Raw genomic sequence first — 17,610 nt, forward strand, 5'->3', positions numbered from 1 at the left:
TTTACCTCTGTTGTATAGTCCTCTGCTCCATTGGGTGCTGCGGAGCAGAGCACCAGGTACTGCGTGGCTCCCTGGGCTGCCTTCCAGCTCAGCCTGATACTGTTGTGGCTCAGCTCAGAGACGCGCAGGGACCGAGGGGAAGACAAAGGCACTGAAAGGAAAAACAAGGCAGAAAGATCTCTTCAGCATATGATGTCTGCAACAGCTCAAACCCCAGAGAACACCTGGCTTTGCATCAGCTACTGCAAGCTGGTGGGCATCTAGCCCACATCTAACACTGTGGAGCCACCACTTCACAGAGAATAGGTTTAACTCCTTTGGAGCCCAAGGATAAAAAAACAGCAAAGAGCTGTAAGATATTTCTAGCATGGTGTGTTAATGGCATGTCAGTGGTCTACTTTGCAGAATTACATAGGTGGAAAGGGACCCTGAAGGTCTCTGTTCAACCTGCAGCTCAAAGAGCAGGTTGCTCAGGGTCTTGTCTGGTCAAGTTCTGAACATCTTCACAGATGGAGATAGCTGTAAACAGACTGAACTTGAGGAAGGGTGAAAAATACAATGTCAGGCTCCAGTCTGAGATGGTTGCAAAGAACAAAATTAGTTTACCTATTATAACCATGCATCGGCATAATTCTCTCTACTCACGACTTACGTGTGGAGGTGACGCCTCTCAGCCCATCCCCAACAGCTGTGTCATAAATAGGAAACACCGAGACCAGATACTCCGTGTGCGAGGTCAAATTGGAGAGCTGCAGAGAGGAGACTGCTCCATCTAAAACCACCTGAAAGCACAAAAAGGGCTGTCAAGGCAGAGAGATGCTAGCCAGCCTTCAGCAATGGAATGGCTGAACTGCCCTTCCCTAGCAACCATGGCTTCTTTGTGGCAGATCTGTGCCCAGAAACATGAAGTCCAGTTGTCCTCTGCATTTTGTGCAAGCTAGCATCTCCCCAAAATAGAGAGGTAAGAGGCAATAAGCATTTCTGTTCTCCTCTAAGGCTGGGGTCTGTGCAAATACCAAGCACAAGACCCTAATCATGCTCTCACTGAAATCAGTGGAAATCCATCAAGAATCTGGATTTGCTTTTCTAAGTCATATCCATCCCAGATGAGCATCCTTGGACAGCTCTGTGTACCTGAGCATCCTTTTTGAGTCAAAACAGATGCTTTAGGGAGGGAATAGCACTGCAAAAGCAAAAAACTGATGCAGCATGGCTTCCAGTGTTTCTGGCAAGCTGATGTTTATCCCATTTCTTCTTCTGTCTTTTCATCCTATCAGCTGATCACATTTACACTTGTGCATTTAATTTCATCCCTGGCTTTAGCTGATATCCCACAAGAACTGTACCTCTACCTCATCTTTTTCTCTCCTCAAGCCTACTTAAATTCCCAGCCACCACCTGGAAGATGCTGCAGCCCCAGACGACCAGGGAAAGGTCTCTCACCTCTTTGGGGACACCACCCTTCGATGGATAATACACAATGCGGTATTTCTTTGGTGGTCTCACAGGAGGACTCCAGGTCAAGTGCATGCTCTTAGAGGTCACAGCTGATATTTTAAGGTCAGTTGGGCTCAGCTGGGGACCTGTGTTCGCAGGGATATCTGTCACAGCGCTGCCTAGGAATTAAAAACACAGTTACTTTCCTACATTCAAACTTCTCACACCAAATGTACTTTCCAGCTCATAAATATGAGTGACATTTTTCAAATGAAGTTACAATCTCCTTCCCTATAGAGTATAGAAACTGTCCAAACTACTCTGAAACAAATATTTTAGAACTGGGCATACAGAGAACATAAATACTCCATAGAGAACAGGCTGTATATTTTGCAGGGTGCTGGGAATATTTTTTCAACACAAATCTGCATTTTTGCATGTATCCAAAAGATGACCTAGCTTCACTCGGTCACAAAAATCTGTCAAAATGAACAAGCAGAAGTTATTTTGGTTTCTTTTCTGAGCAGCTCATCTTTCTTCAGCCTAATCTGCACCTTTGAAAAATGTCTAATTATATCGAACAAGTACAAATTAATAAGGAGTAATCAATTTATTTATATGAATTGTTCTCCACAGCATTAAAATAAAAGTATGCTTGAAAGTTGGATTTTCCCATTCTCCTTAGGCCAATCTTTGAGCAGAGAGAGACGGAAATATGCTGGAAATATGTGCACGATATTTCTCCTGAGGATCTAAGCTAACATCTGGAGTGGTTCTTTACTCTTTTGTTCATCATACAAGCTGCACTCCAGCAAAGGAAAGAAATAGGCTGTTTGGTTTTAACTTGAAAGTGTCTTGGAGATCCATCATTTAAAGTAAAGTGTGGAGAAAAATAATGTGCTTAGGCATTTTATCATCTCCTCTTCCTACCTCCAATGTTTCTTCTGTACACTCTCCCTAATGCATTCTCAAATTAGCTCTTTTTCTGCGTCCTTTTGGTCGGAAGAAACTCAGAAAAGACGGTTACAATGCATTTATCATATATATCTATATGATAATGGAAGAGGGGAAAGACATCCCCTCTTCCTTGCTATGGTAGTTATTGTCATTAGGTGATGATGTCCATTAAGAGTTATCCAGACCCCTGGTAGGAAGGGCTGCTGCCTGTATTGGCTCACAGGCTGGAAGCAAGTAACTAAACCAAGAGCATCAGAATGCAAACATCTACAGGTAACATCTCTCTGTGACTTGTTAGAGACAGCAGGGAGTCTGCAGTGGAGTGAGAGCAGAACTGCATCCAGAGGGTCTTGTAGAAGACAATGATGACAGGAGAAACCGGCCAACTTGTTGACAGGGCAAGGACCATTGTCAGGCAGAAAGAGGGCTGAGCAAGTAGGTCAGCACTGGAGGAGGAAAGTGAGGTGGTGGAGCGCATAGAAGGAAAGGTATGAGAAAGGGTCAGTCCTGATGGCAAGGAAAGTGCATGGCGAGCAGAAGGAAGCTCAGCCCTCCCTGAGGTTTCACTTCACCTGTGTTTTCCTTGTTGCTCTTCTCTTTGATCCTGGTGCACAGGACCTGGGTGAGCCTGCCAACCAGAGAGCTCAGCAGTGGGAAATCCAGCACGTTATACACAGTGAGCTCCAGCGGCTCCGAGGCCACCTGCTTCAGCTCTGCCTCATCCGCGTTCTTCACCCCTGCAACCACAGCAGAGAATGAGAGTGAGAAACATCCCAGGGAGAGCAGCTCCTGCCTCCTGCCTCTGTGGTGTTGGTTTATGGGCAGGATGGGTCCATCGTCATCCTGCTCTCCAGGCAGAGCCTCCCAGTCATTCCAGTAGGGGGCTGGTGTCTGAGAATGACCTTGGACTTTCCTGCAGCCACAGCCTTAGTCCAGCCTGGGAAGGGCTTTCAACTTCATGGGCTAAGAATGTCTTTAGTGGCCTGGAGACAGTCCAGTGAGTCCTCGTTCTGTTTCTCTGCCTCCTCATGCTCGCAGGCTTTGCTACCAGGAAGGCAAATAATTTTCACCCTAAGAGGCAGTTGCATAAATGGGGGAAGGAAGGAATGAATAAACAACAATTTTGCATTTATGAGGTGCCAGCACTCCCCACAGAGAGTCTATTATTCATCAGAACATCACATTGCATTTCAGGAGAGTCAGGGATGAGCAAGAAGCAGACCGTTTATTTAGCAGAACTTCACCATCACAGAGCATCCTCCATCCCCTCGTTAACCCTCTGCAGAGCAAGCTCTACAGCACACAACCTATTTTGCTTCCCAGTGCTAGGCTCAGGGCTGCCCTAACATTGCCCAAGCAGCACCATCGCCAGGCAGGGATCCCACCTGGTTGCTCAAGTCCAAGACCACTACCCCAACAGCTTTGCGAGCCTCCCTTCCTCTTGCTCTGCAGGGAGAGCCAAGGTGCTATTGAGATTAACACTCAGGCCCTGATGTCTAAAGACCAAACAGGATGATCTTTCTCTAACCAGAGAGGAAAGGCAAAGACCCCAGCCAGGATCAGCTCTCCCAGCGATTTCAGGCACACAGCTGTCAGCCTGTTGTGCTGCACAGCACACGTCCATGGGAGGAATCACAGTGCCAGCCACTTAGCTACATAACCCTACACAATAAAACCTTGCTCATGTGTTCCCAACATAAATTAGCACTTAAAGTTTTGGGGACCGCAATGTTAGGAGAGTTTTCTATGCAACTTTTATTGCTCGTGTATTAGTCTCTAGCAGAGCCGTGTAGTTATCAAGGACATTGCTGCTCAAGGCCATTTTGTGTTTCATTATTGCCACTGGATAGTGAAGAACAGGCAATGTTATTATTCAGAGAAATGGAAAGTTGTGAGAGGCAGTAATTACAAAGAAGGTCTCCTGCCCTCCCCAATACAATATTCTCTTGCCTAATTCCACAGCTGAGAATATTGTTCTGATGGCACAGGTCTCTGAGGCTCACAAATGTCTTATAGATGGAAGGTGTGAAATCTCTCGTGTGAATGAATGTTTTTGCTAAAGAAACAAAATACCCTTTTAAGACATTGCCTGTGCTGAATAAAAAGTTAATTTCCATCCTAGTCACAAAGCAATGAGGTCTTACCCACTACCTCAGTTTTGCAGCTTCAAGATGCTTCTATGAAAGTTGAGGAAACATAACCTTCAATGTGAAGATCAAAAGTAGGTTGGCTTTGTCCTACAGCTTGTCAATGGCTGTGATCTTACCAATGGCAAATATCTCTATGCCCAGGTTTTTCAAGGTCTGAGCAGCCAGGTTGGCATCATCCTGGGATTTTCCATCAGTCAGGAGTATTACCAACTTCTCAGCCTCCAGCCGGGCACCAGCAGCCGGTTTCAGATTCTGCTCCAGGACGTGGGTGAGAGCCAGACCTGGAGAGGAGCAGAGACGGGGGCTGTGCTACAGCCTCGCAGACAACCCCACCGCCTTTACTCTTGTCTCTGCCCCCACAGAGATGTCATCCCATGGGAACAGCTTCCTCTGCTGCAGCCAAACAGGTATTTTAACAGACACCTGCAAGATGGAGTTACCTGTAAAGGTGTTGCCGCCCTTGTACCTCAAACTCCTCACGGCTTCCAGCACCTGGTCCCTCGTAGAGTAAGCACTCAGATCCCACTCCGTGCGGGGATCACTGCTGTACTGGGACAGCCCTGGGGAAGACAAGAGCGATCAGCATCATGCAAGCCAAGGTAAGCTGCAAGGGCAGAAACCCTTTGGGGAGGCAGTGTCAGGCTTGCCATGGGAGGATGGCACAAAATAATGAAAGGGAGAGGAGGTGAGCAGATTTGGCTTCTAAGTCCACTTCTCTGCATGGTCCTTGTCATGCAGGCAGCAAGATGATGCCCCAGACCCCACTGGTACAGTGGTACTTACCCTGTGATGATGCTCTGAACTATTTGATAAGGTCTCAATGTTAATTGGGGTCAGACCGGTTGGCTACAAGGAGGTGGAAGGATTTACACTGTCCTTTTTCACGTACAGCCTGGCCAGTATCAGCACCACTCAGAACCGGCAGCAGCACCATTCTGAGCTAAGCTCAGAGCAGCTCCAGTGCAGCTTTGCCACTGCATCTGCCTGCACCTGCTGCGGAGGCCGAGCATCACCTCAGAGGCAGGCAGCAGATCCCAAATATCTCGGCGTCGACAGAAGCCATCGCCGCTGTTGACTGTGCAGCTGTTGCTTACAGCCACTAGAGGCCAGAGCTTGCTACCAGACGGGCAAAGCTGTCATGAACAGCAAGCACGGACCGCACTCTAAAGGAATAAAAGCTCCTCAGAGGGGCACATAACCACAGGAAGAGAGACCATGACCCCTTGAAACACGGGCTTCCCAAGGTCAGGAAACAGCAAAGTGTCCTACCTACTCTTATCTTGTCTTGGTCAATACTGAATGGGGAAATCAAATTGCTCAGGAACTCCTTAATCAGCTTGAAATTGCTGCGTCCGATGCTCCAGGATCCATCCACAAGCAGGACAATATCAATCATCGCAGATGTGTCACACTGGAACTGGGAACCTGGAGGGGAGAAAGATCTCATATTGAGAAAACCAATTGTAAAGGAGGACAAACTGCTTCGGTTTTAAGACAAGAAGCAAATCTGCAGTGTAAGGACTTGTCTGGATGGTAAATTGGACCATCTGCCAGCCTGATGCATCCCAGCACCTTGGGAAAACCACATGGCTAAGGATAACCCCTCTCAGTACCAAGAAACTGAGTGGTGCACAGCTGCATTTCTGCAAAGAACGGGTTAAAGCTGTCAGGAGGCTGTACCTAACCCAAGCACCACTCTCTGCAAGCTGTCAGCTCCATTACATCTCAGCCCCAGCCCAGAGCTTCCCTTGTATTTAGCCTATGTCTCCAAGAATTGCAGGTGATTGCTTAATTCCGTTCCATCACGAGATCCCCTGTGGGCTCTAATTATTTCATGGCTTTATATTAAATCCAATCTCTCTGTAAAAACCTGCTGGCATCACAGATACTCAAGCCCTGCCTTTCTCCCCACCCCAGGCCTGCAGCTTAACAGAGGATAAGATGGGACATGTTGCTCACTGGATGCATCTTCCTTGAATATTTTTCAGATGGGGGATTTTCCATCTTTGGTGGAAGGAAATAGGTATCCCATCAAGATTCAGTGGACTCAGAGAAGTTACTACCCTATCTCTTTTCACAGTCACAGATTCCTGCTGGCCTCAAGGGACCAAAAGAGGATGCTCTTGCCAATCTCATTCCCGCCATTTCAACAGTTCTGAGAGCCACCTGCCCTGCCATAGTCTCAACTGACGAATCTGAAGGACCATGGTGGATCAGTTATCTATGAAACATGAAGAACAAGTCCAGAAGGTGGAGCAGGTTGAATAATGAACATCACTGATGCTCTCCTCCCCTTCTGAAGGCTTGGAAAGGCCCATGGGTGGAAGGGGTCTGTTCAAGAATACAAACTCTTACATGGATCTGTCTGAAGCAGGAGGGGGTGGCAACATGAAGAGAGAGAATAGTGGGAATGTGATAAGTTACATCATCTGGAAGGAATTTTTAGCCTAGCTTCAGTTTGCCTTAAAATCAGTGATGTTCTACAGAACTCCCAGTGATCCTTGACAGTTCCCCAAAGCGCAGCCTAGCAATGGAAGGCACTATCAGCAGTGCTGTACTCCTGAAAATCTTGGTGACAGGTGGGATGGAAAGCTTGTATTCAACAAGTGTTAGGGAAAACAGTAGGGAAGAAGCAGCAAGACATGTCTGAAAGCCCTCTCACCTCGCCTCAGTGAATCCTTTGTCGCTTTTTCTTTTCCTAGAGATTGTCGCTCTGAATTTCCAGGAGTGCGCTGGGACGATTTCGTGGTTGTTGGTGTTGCTTCTGTCACACTGGCCTCCACACCGGGCTGGTTTCTTGTTTCTCCTGAGGCCTTTGGCTGGTTCCCCTTCTGCCTTTTTGTTTCAGCTCTGTCCTTTGCTGTGCTCCAAAGAGAAAAATCCCCTTGTCCCTAGCTGTGTCATCCCATGCAACCTGCTCTGCTCGTCAACTGATTTAAGCCACATTTGACAGAAGTACAGGGGGCTCAGGGAGGATAAAAGTCCTACAAGCTTTATGCAAAGCAGTAGTTAGATGAAGGAGACAATCTTCATTCATGCTTCTCTGAGAGGGCTGCATGCGGGCTCATGAGTTAATAATAATGTTAGTAGTGGATCACATCAAAAATTTGTCCTTCCCATTATCTTTAATGATGAAATATAATGAATGTTTATAAAATACAAATCTGGGAACACATACCGTGACACCTGTTACCCACTGTACTCTCCAGACCTCAGCAATCTGTGACTCGGAAACACCCTGAGCTAGTGCAAGCCTTTTTGCAATATGGCCCTGATGGATCTTTCTTCCATCAGCACACGTAACTGCCTTTTGAACTCATGCAAACCTTTTTGCCAGATACGTGAGAATCTATGCAGTTATATACAGTCCTCAGCCACAGGGGAGGGCTCACACCTTCTGGCAGACTCTCTGCAGCCAGCCTTGGCACACCAAGCCGAGGAGGTCAAGCACCATTAACCCCAGTGCTCAGCTGGTTCTCGAAGGATTGGCTCTCAGTTGACTGTACCTGCTGAATCTGAATACCTGTTAGCCCTGGGAATGCACAGATGTGCTATTTCAGGTTGACTGGCAGGAGGGGCAAGTATTTTTAGGTTGCTCACTGTGTTTTTGTAGTCAAGAACTGCATGCAAGCACTAAGACTGGGCTAGCATGCCTCACTGAGGGAACGGCCCTGATGAAGGGAGCAGGGAGAGGGTGGGAGTCGTTTTAGGGACAGCTGTGCTTAATGCTCCAACCACGGGAGCATGGAAGAGACCACAGCTCAAAATCAACCCAACATGACTCCAGGGCAGTCACTGAACCCACCTGGCTGTGTCAAGAGGGCGTTCAGGGGTGGTGGGGTGGCCTCTGCCACCCCACTGTGCTCAGCTGTTGAGTTCCCCCAAGAGGTGAGATTCTTTCCTGATGCAGCTCCTGAGTTTCTTCGATTATTTCTAGTCTGGGATGCATTTTTTAGTTCCTCTACTGTAGGAAAACCAAAAACAGAGAAAGTCATCTAGACAGGTCTGTGAGTCACAGTCCACCCTTCCTCCCCTGGCTCTTCACCATCACCCTTTCTAACCTTCCAATGAAAATAGTAGCAGGCTCTGTGATTGCCACAGAGCCTGCAGGGCATATGCCAGAACTCCGAGGAGCCACATCTCCAAGAGCCTTAGGAGGTCTCTGAATAGTAAAACGTAACACACACTACTTACTCACAAATTTCCTCTTGGCAAACAGGGCTTCCTGGGAACCGTTGAGCACGTAGACCTGCAGTGTATATTCCTTGGTAGGGCTCAGCCCCCCCACTGTGGCTTTGGGAGTCTTGGTTTTCAGCATGACTTCTTGCTCCGAGTCCCCTGAGGTGGGATGAAGCCACAGTTCAGAGCCTGTTAGAGCTTAAATTTAAGCTGACAGTAGCAAAAGCACCGCTGAAATGCCGGGAATGTCTGCCTAGGGACCTCAGTCAACTCTTACTTCTTTTTTTAAATTTTGTGGATCTCTGATTTTCGCTTTTTTTCCTGATCCAATGTTGAGAACGTTTAGGATATTTTTTTTTTAAAATCCCTGATGCATGCCCAAAATGGAAAACCAGTTTGCGCCCAGCATTAGTGCAGCTCTCACCAACTTCTCAAGGAGTTGCTGAGTGGAAAGTCAGTCAGTCTTCAGAGGATAAAGACTTGGCAATTGTTAGTAAATACTGCGTATAAAAACATCCAACCAACTGATGTGCTTGAGGTCGTACGTGACAAAATGAGGCAGTGGCTTGGTGTCTCTGGGATCATCACTGGCATGCGGGACTCATCCCAGCCACTCTTGCTGTGCTGTCCCTGCAAGCCCTGTCTCTCTCCAGGGGCAGCTGCTCTCTGGGAAGAGACAGCTCATTTCTGGGGTCAGCACTGCCTCCAGACCCCTCCAGCCATGTCCCACGGTGTTGGGACCTGCCCTGGGTCTGTGATGCCTTGACCAGCCAAGAACTGGGTGATTTCTGCACTGGCACTGCAGTGAGCAGGTGGAGCCAGGCAGCTCTGCAAAGCAGCAGCCAGTTGCTGCACTGTGCTCTCTGCACTGCACAGAACGGAGAGAGGCAAACCAGCTCATAAACCCCTCTGATTAGGAAAGGTCTACGGGCTTGAAATTATGGAGACGGATGTGTTTCTGACCCCGGCATCCCTAAGCTCATGCCTAGGGCTGGAGATGGAGCTCCCAGCCTGCTAAGAGGGAAAGCCTCAGGCACGTGCAGGGCGTGCTGGCGGGGATTCCCTGCATTCCCGGGATGCTCATGGCTCTACTGAGCTGAGACCAGGGGAGGAGCAGGGCAGGGAAGGAATGAGAAACCTCCTGCTCCAGCTCGGGAAACAGGTGGGGGCTAAGCTAAAAGCGGGTGGACGATCACAAGAGCTGTGCCGCATGCACTCTTGCCTGGCAGCTCCCTTCTCCAGCTTGCTGGGAGAGCAGCAGAGACTGAAACCCAAATGCCAGCCAGGGCTAAGGTTGCCTCCAACCATCGCTCCCCACCAAGGGACATCATGTCCTTCCAACACCACCAGGTTCGTTGTCAAAAGTCAGGGAAGCTGTAGCTGGGCTGGGGTAGAGAGCTAAGGGGGCTGAGCTCTGCCACACATGGGGTCAAGGAATTCCACTCCCATGTTCCTGCTGGTGGGGGAAGAGCTGGGAGCTCCCACAGAAGAACCAGACAATGAACCTTTCCTCATCTTTTTTCTCACGCAATTCCAAAGAGCAACATTCTCTGGCTAAGCCTTTCCCGTAGGATAATGAGAGCTGGATTCCATCTCTCTCTTGTGAGCGAGTGACAGGGGGACTGTGCCTGCAGCGATGTGGCACTACAGACTGCTCTCCTGGTGACCTGAAAGACTTCTTGTCTGCACTGTGTGTACAGCTCGATGGAAAGTTTTGACCTAGGTAATCACTTGCAAGCAGAACAACCAGAGGATAATTTTCTCTGCCTTATCCCTGTCACCTTAAGTTCTAAGTAATGCTCTCACCAAAGTCCTGTTGTCCACCAGTCACAACGTGGAGCTCAGTCCTTCACTCATACGTAAACCTCTGCTGGTTCTGTTGTCCAGCGCACCAGCACATACCTGCCATGGGCTTCACCCGAACTTTGTAGCCATTGATGTTCCCTTCTGTCTCTTTCCATTTCATTTGGAGCCTGTCTTCTGAAAGGACAGTGAGTTTAAGCCGGCCTGACCCTGGGGAGGAGAAGATGATCCGTGCTGTTATGGATGCAGTTCTTCCCTCCATACATGCACCCACCAGACACCACAGATGCCACCTCCTCTACAGACATGGGAATGGTTGCAGTGTAGAGGAAACCTTCACCATCTCGTGCAAGTCCTCAGCAGCCCCTGACGCTGCACAGCAGCTCCTGCAATCCCCCAGCACCTCTGCCAGGAAACCCTCCACAGGTCACTGCAAACCTGTAGCCTCCACCCTACATGAACAGGAGTTTCTCAGGTGCTCAAATGAGACCTCCATATACATTGCTGCAAACAGGGAAAACAGCCTGCCCGTATTGGTGAAGGCTTTCTCTGCACCCCTTGCATCTTGGAGGACTCTCCTGGAAGATGTCATGCAGACTGTTCTGTTTCAGCAAGTGTGTTTAGTGCCAACATCTGAAACGGGAGGGCAGAAAACAGCCCAAAGGGCTCAGTGAAGCTCCTCAGTGGACTTGGGCTGCTGAGAAATAGACATTCCCCAGCTGATGGATCCCATACTTCTGCAGAAAGACCATTTCAGAGGCAGCTCCAAGGACCAGCTGGGTTTAGAATGAAAAAAAAAATTAAAAAAAAAAATTAAAAAAAGAATAAAAAGAAAGAAAACCTGATAAAGTGTAAATAACTGTTCCTGGCAGCACCGTAACTCATGGGTACCAGCTTGTATCAGTTTGCTGCAGGGAGCAGAAAACTAAATGACAGATCCTGAGGAAAAAAATAGTATCAGACAAGGAAGTAAAAAGAAGAAAGAGCACATTCTCTTATCATCTCCAGATTTCACAGATATCTTTTAAACCCCAGCTAGATGTCTGAACTCATGTGTCACTATTTGAATCAATGATTCCTTGGTAAAACATAGCTGTACTGTCGTGCAGATGTCACCATATGATACTTTTTCACTTGACTGGATATAGGATGGCAACTCAGCAGATTTATTTCCCCTCCTTCCTGACACTGCACCTATAGCTGCCTTTCCAGCAGGCTGCCCTAATTTGCAATGAGTGAGTGCGTTCTTCGCCTGTGCACTAGAAGCATCTGCACTCAAATGCCCCCGTCATTTGTAGTTGCTACCAATCTCTTTCCCTTTACCATTACTCACAAAAAAAGCTTAGGGTGACCTGGAGTGTCTGGCTAAGTGCTGGCAAACTGTGTTGCTCAGGACTCCTCAGGTCCCTAATCTGTTTTCACATGATGTCCAGACATCTCCTGACATCTTTGCCCTGAAGTCACAGCCCAGGAAAGCAGTGAGAGCTGGCAGTGAGGACTTGCTAATCTCAGCCCAACATCTGTGCCTTAACCTTTCCTTGCAGAAACTTCCTGCAGGCTGCCCAACAAGCAGATAACTATTTTGGGGAAACAAAGCTGAGATTCACATCTAACCCCTGGCAAATCTGAAGGGGAAGAAAGAAAACGTGGGGAAGAAGGGTGAGGGGCAAAATCAAATCCCAGAATCATGCCTAAAAGAAATGGTAAAAGATCATTGAACAATAAGGGGAATTCATACTTAGATTAAACATGAAGCTGTCTTCTTTTGGCCGAGTGTGGTCCAGCTCCTCAAGAAATCACTCTAGGAGCCCAGAAGCTAAAAAGGCAAGAATGTCCCCAGACAGATGAGGACAGCATCCTCTAAAGCACCATTATGTGCTGGATGCAAATGAACCCCGGTACCATGAAAGCTCCACTGTTCCCCTGCCCTGTGTTGGATGTGCACTGTTTCATGCTGTGACCTTGCTTTCCGGCTGATAGGGAGTTAAGCCCAGATTTAGCTGCAGAGGCTGGTCTGGAAGATACACAGCATGGAGACACGTTTGTCCAAACTCTGAAGTGCCATCACCACTCTAGAAACATTTGTGCTGACCGCTTCCACAGAAGGCTCAAATGGAATACAAATGCAATCCAACACCAGAAAGGCTATGGTGAGGTGCTGTCGGTATTTTCTGCTCATTTATGGCACTATGGGCATGCTATAGGTTACAGGAGGAATGCACCTTATGTGCTTTTTTCTCCAGATGTCGCACCACAGATCATCGATACATCCAAAGTTTCAAGGCACAGGACAAAGGCAGTGACTAACAGAAGCAACGCCCTTTTGCTTCCTGATTTCAAGCTCCATTTGCAGATCACACAAACACCCTTCATTGCTGACACAGGCTGAAATGCAGCCCCGGTGCGAGGGAGCGGCACGCTGAGCTGCTGCCAGTGATGAGCACAGGCTTGGCAGGGTGGGGAGGGATCGAGCTTCTCCCCCCACATGGGTCCCCTGACCTCCCATTGCTCTTCGTGTGTGCGAACAGGCTGTCTGGAGCTTCACCAACAGACACCAGCGCACAGCATCCCCCTGAAATCCTGCGTGTGAGCAGGAATGTCCCTCCCATGCGGTGCCACTGCTGCAGGAAGGGCTCTGGCATGGGCTGGGTGAACCCAGGTGACAGCCGAGCCACCGGGAATGGCCCAGAGCAAGGCAGGCGGGCTCCTTACCTTGGCCCACTCGTCCCCAGACATGGCTCGCCACAGGCAGGCAGGCAAAAAAGAAACAAGTGTGGATCAGCATAGTGACCAGGACCTACAAGAGGGCAAACATCAGGAAGGAGAAGTAAATGTTACATTTCATCATGTCAAAACCCAGATTTTTGCACTCTTAGTTCAGGGACCACAAGCTGAGATCTATAGCTCTATGCCACACCGACAGCACTGGAAGGATGGATGGAGAAGCACATATGAATTTTCCTACAATTCCTAGATATTCTTTTATATTCTTGGTCTCTCCAATACAGCTGTTCAATGCCTTGGACTAGTACTAAACTGTGTTTAGAAACCTGACGGGGAGTAGGCTTTGTTTGCTTTCAGCGTGCTTGGTCCTGGGGATGGGCACTGCTCCCTCGGTAGGATGGGCTCAACAGTGGTACAACAGCTGCTGGGCTCTGCTCTGACCGTGGAAACAGGCAACACTGGCCGAATCACTGGCTAGACATAGATTCCAGAACAACTTCTCATTTAAAGCATACAAGTAATGAATTCCAATTATCATGACCAAAATCAACATAGGTATACAAACGCACAGCACCTTTCTCATGTCCCCGCAAGGCACACACTGATCATGAGGGGGAAAGCATTCAGAGGAGCATTCTTTGGCAGACAGACTCCTTACACCGCAGATGTAATGACCCTGTAGTCGCTGTGATAAAGCAGTTATGCTGCAGGAGGGGTAGGTCAGTTTATATGTCAGCCGTTCAGAACCGAGGGGTTTATTTCTTATTTCACGGTGGAGTTCCCGAGAAGCTGCATTCAGGACTTGCTGGGATAGTCCTGTTTGAACTTGTTCACCTGAACAGACTGTAAACAGATGCAGCTACAGACTTAATCATGGCAGAGGGTCAGTTTGGCTTAGAAGTAACTTCTGCAGCGTTGACAAAACCGGCTGGCTACAGCCAGCCAGCCTACAGCCCACGGACCTCCAGTACCTTCAGCTATCTCTGCTGGCCTGGCTTTCAGTTTTGTTGAGTTTGGGTTGGAAATGTCAGCTCAGCATAGAACCCTCCTGATGGAAACAGTGCCTCTCCCTCGTCTCAGTCTCAAGACACCAGGTTTTAAACATACACTGTTGGCCTTTTGCAACGCATCATTGGCATCTGTCATTTTTGTGCTACGTATTTCAGCCTTATTGCTTTTGGCAGAACCAGACCATACACAGGTTTCCTCCACTGCTGTCTGCAGTGACATTTCACTTCTATTCATTGTGATGGACAGGTATTTAGAAGCTCCTGGCAAATGCCTATTTCCCTTCAAATACGTCAGCTTTTTAGCAATTTCAAGGAAAAATAAATATGCACATGAGTGACCCAGCCATGATCTCCTGGGGTTTAAATCAGTTCTAAATGCTGTAAGAACGAATGGAAAAATATGCAAGTTATAACAGGGAGATGTTAACTCAGTCTGTGATTTATTTATCTTTTTGATTGAAGATCAGGTTATACAGAACAACTGCAGTGTAACTAAAGCCCTTAGCCATGGGAAACACTTGTGCTTTTTTTCCAGCTAATAAAATGAAGTCATTGCTTATAAAAAAGAGCAAACATTTTACAGGTGGGTTTTCAGAATCTGACTGCCACCTCCAGAAAAGCCAAGCCTGCCCTGGCTGCAGAGGTACGTCTACCAAACAACAGCAAAAAGTCTGCATTTTTGAAAAATTCCCCAAACCAAAAGTTCATCTGTGGCATTTTGCAATGCCACCCAAACTGCTCTTGATTTCCTTGCAGCTTCCCCGTGGCTCTGCTGGCCAACGGGATGTCAAACTCTGGCAAAACCACTGGATTGTGTATGATCTTTTTATGTTAACCAGGGTTATATGGGATGCAAAGCCCAGTGAAAGGAATACACGGGCTTCTCCAGCCTGCACTGAACTAGGGTCTGATTCAGCCGAGAGCTCCCACCCTTATGTGCCAGTAAGGACGAGTTCAGTGTTAACCTTTCATTTATAATTAAATATATATATATATATATATATATATATATATATATATATATATATATATAAAAATTCAGTAAGTCCCCAGGGTGTGGATCTTTACTGCGACTAAAACAAGGAACAGGGACTTCAGCTCTTCTTCCAAGCTCAAGAGGCAAACCCATCGCTATTTTGCCTCTTCTCCAACTGTCATTTTCCTAGCGGTAAAGCAGGAGTAACAAATGCACCTGTTTGAAGTGGTGGAAGATACACGGCTGGAGGAGCTCTCTTTCCCCCACCTTGCTGAGCTCCTTCTCTACAGGTTGTCTGCTGGACCCCAAGCCCTCACCCTGGGCCTCTGAGGTCGCTTCCCACCCATTTCTGCCCTCACTGGTGCCACCAGCCAGACAGGCTGAGCTGTGGACCCTGGGACTGAGGGGACCACAGTGACATCAGCCTGCTGGCGGGCAGGGAGCCTCTGGCACGCCGATCTCTCTCTCCCATTACTCATCCAAGGAAGGAATTTGGAGCCAGCAACACATGCAGCATGTGGTGAGTATTTCCAGGGCCTGGAAAAAGGGTCGGGGGGGATGACACACTACTTCCCGCTTGCCCCAGCTGCATGTTCAGAGGGGATTTGGAGGTTAAGGCAGTCAGGGATCCCCTTATTTGTACAGGAAATTTTAAAACGCTTTAATTATAGAAAAAAATATATATTAAAAAAAATCAAAAACTGCCGCATAGTTACATCAGCGTAACTAAAAGTGGGGGTTCGGGGGCACTGTGAATTATTGCCACAGTTCAGGGAGATTTGCTCATCCCAGAGGTCATCCCCGCCTCCATGCAGGAGGGCTGGCAGGAGCAATGTCACCGCACAGCCGGGACAGCCCTGTGGCAGGAACCAGCCACCTGCCCGCGGCAGCCAGTGCAGGGAGCAGATCTGCCCCATGCTCCGAGTACTTTGCTAGCTAAAGCACCTAAAACAGACTAAAAAAAAAACCACTTCATCAGCTGTTTTCTATTTTCTCCTGGAAATCTGTGTTTCAGTGCCACTACTGAACAAAAACTCACAGTTATTCCAGCAGCAGCTTCAAAAAAGTAAGGCACAAGTTTCACTTCTAGGCTGAGCCTTTGCAGCTCCCCACAGCTGGTGGTACAGCCCCACTCCACACCTCCAGGTGGGAAAAACCCACCCAGACAGCTGCCATGGCAAACAAACCCCTCCAAGTACTGTCCTCTCTAGTAACAATTTCCACAAGCAACTTGTGTACTGTTAACCACAAAACAGAGGAATGAAAAACCAAACCATCAAACAAATTGCATTTCTCACAGCCATCACTCCAAAAGAATTGCTAAATCAGTCCCAGCAATATTTAGACCCAACCTGCAGTGAACGCAAGTCTTGAAGCTACTTCACCATAAGAGGATGAGACCTGCCAGCCCTGTGCAGCATCAGCAGTGCTGCCCAGGCTGAGCTGCACTAGCTCCAAGTTTCCCAGAGAGCAAAACCCTGCAGAAGTTCACAGCTCTTCCAATACCCACACGTGCCCCAAAACCACACAGCCCCTCCTCGGCATCCCCGCAAACCGAGCCCTGAAAAGGAATGAACCACAGACCTCTGCAGAGCGGCACGGTTTTCCCTGGAGTCAGCCTGGGAGGTGCGATGAATCCAGCTACATTCTTAAATTGGGGGAGAAGCAGCCCTGGCGCCTCATCTGTTCCTCAGCGTGATCAGAGATTTCAATTCCCAGACGTCAGGAGGGATAAAGAAGGGGAGGGAGAGCAGGGGGAGAGGGACAGCGGCTCCCCCACCTCCCTCTCACCACGCAGCAGAGAGCACTGCTTGGCTCCTACGTGCAGCTAAATAAAGCATGCACAAAAAGCAAGAGACTCCTTCTATGAAAAACAGTAAATAGGGTTTTTTTAGTGGTTTTGCTAACTAAATACTAAATATATGTCTAGGAAGCTGCACACTGATTTCCTAGAGCGCAGCAACAAGTTGTGGCTCCCGCCCACTGTCAGACTCCCAGGGATGAAGTCAGTCCAGCCCCATTCACATCCCATTAAATATTTTTGAGAGCCCGGCGTTTGCACTGAAAGCAAATTGCATTGCATTTGTTTAAGGAAATTAAGCACATCTGTAAGTTTTGCAAGGCCAGAGGCTGAATCATGAACTGGAGCTCAATGGTGCTGCAGACTTCCCAGCTGTGGGACACAGCCCTGACCTCCACCGGTATGTGGTCCCTGGCCCTGGGAGCGCCTGGAAGAGCCATCCAGCTTCACGCCAGAACCTTTCCTGGAAGATTTTGTCCTCACTGCCAGGATGGAACAACTGACAGCGGCATTTCTCATTGCGAATGGAGGGCAAATTTTCAGCTGCATCTCCAGGGATCGTCAACATCAGTC

At 48.2% G+C, this 17,610-nt stretch overlaps 1 protein-coding gene across 1 annotated transcript in view; it reads right to left on the bottom strand.

Annotated features, from left to right (window-relative positions):
• COL20A1 (collagen type XX alpha 1 chain) overlaps nucleotides 1–17,035 on the bottom strand; it is a 52,947-nt gene extending 35,912 nt beyond the window's left edge. Inside the window, exons 1-13 of the mRNA XM_027790337.2 lie at nucleotides 16,821–17,035; nucleotides 13,239–13,323; nucleotides 10,626–10,736; nucleotides 8,739–8,882; nucleotides 8,350–8,508; nucleotides 7,207–7,404; nucleotides 5,814–5,969; nucleotides 4,985–5,104; nucleotides 4,661–4,825; nucleotides 2,967–3,131; nucleotides 1,444–1,616; nucleotides 653–782; nucleotides 6–151 (exon numbers count right to left, since the gene is read on the bottom strand). Of these exons, the coding sequence (XP_027646138.2) occupies nucleotides 6–151; nucleotides 653–782; nucleotides 1,444–1,616; nucleotides 2,967–3,131; nucleotides 4,661–4,825; nucleotides 4,985–5,104; nucleotides 5,814–5,969; nucleotides 7,207–7,404; nucleotides 8,350–8,508; nucleotides 8,739–8,882; nucleotides 10,626–10,736; nucleotides 13,239–13,311 (1,740 nt within the window). The 5' untranslated portion in view covers nucleotides 13,312–13,323; nucleotides 16,821–17,035. The remainder of the gene's footprint in view (nucleotides 1–5; nucleotides 152–652; nucleotides 783–1,443; nucleotides 1,617–2,966; nucleotides 3,132–4,660; nucleotides 4,826–4,984; nucleotides 5,105–5,813; nucleotides 5,970–7,206; nucleotides 7,405–8,349; nucleotides 8,509–8,738; nucleotides 8,883–10,625; nucleotides 10,737–13,238; nucleotides 13,324–16,820) is intronic.
• Between the last annotated feature and the right edge of the window lie 575 nt (nucleotides 17,036–17,610).

Source organism: Falco peregrinus, chromosome 9, assembly GCF_023634155.1.
Source record: "Falco peregrinus isolate bFalPer1 chromosome 9, bFalPer1.pri, whole genome shotgun sequence".
In the NCBI taxonomy this organism is placed as follows: domain Eukaryota; kingdom Metazoa; phylum Chordata; class Aves; order Falconiformes; family Falconidae; genus Falco; species Falco peregrinus.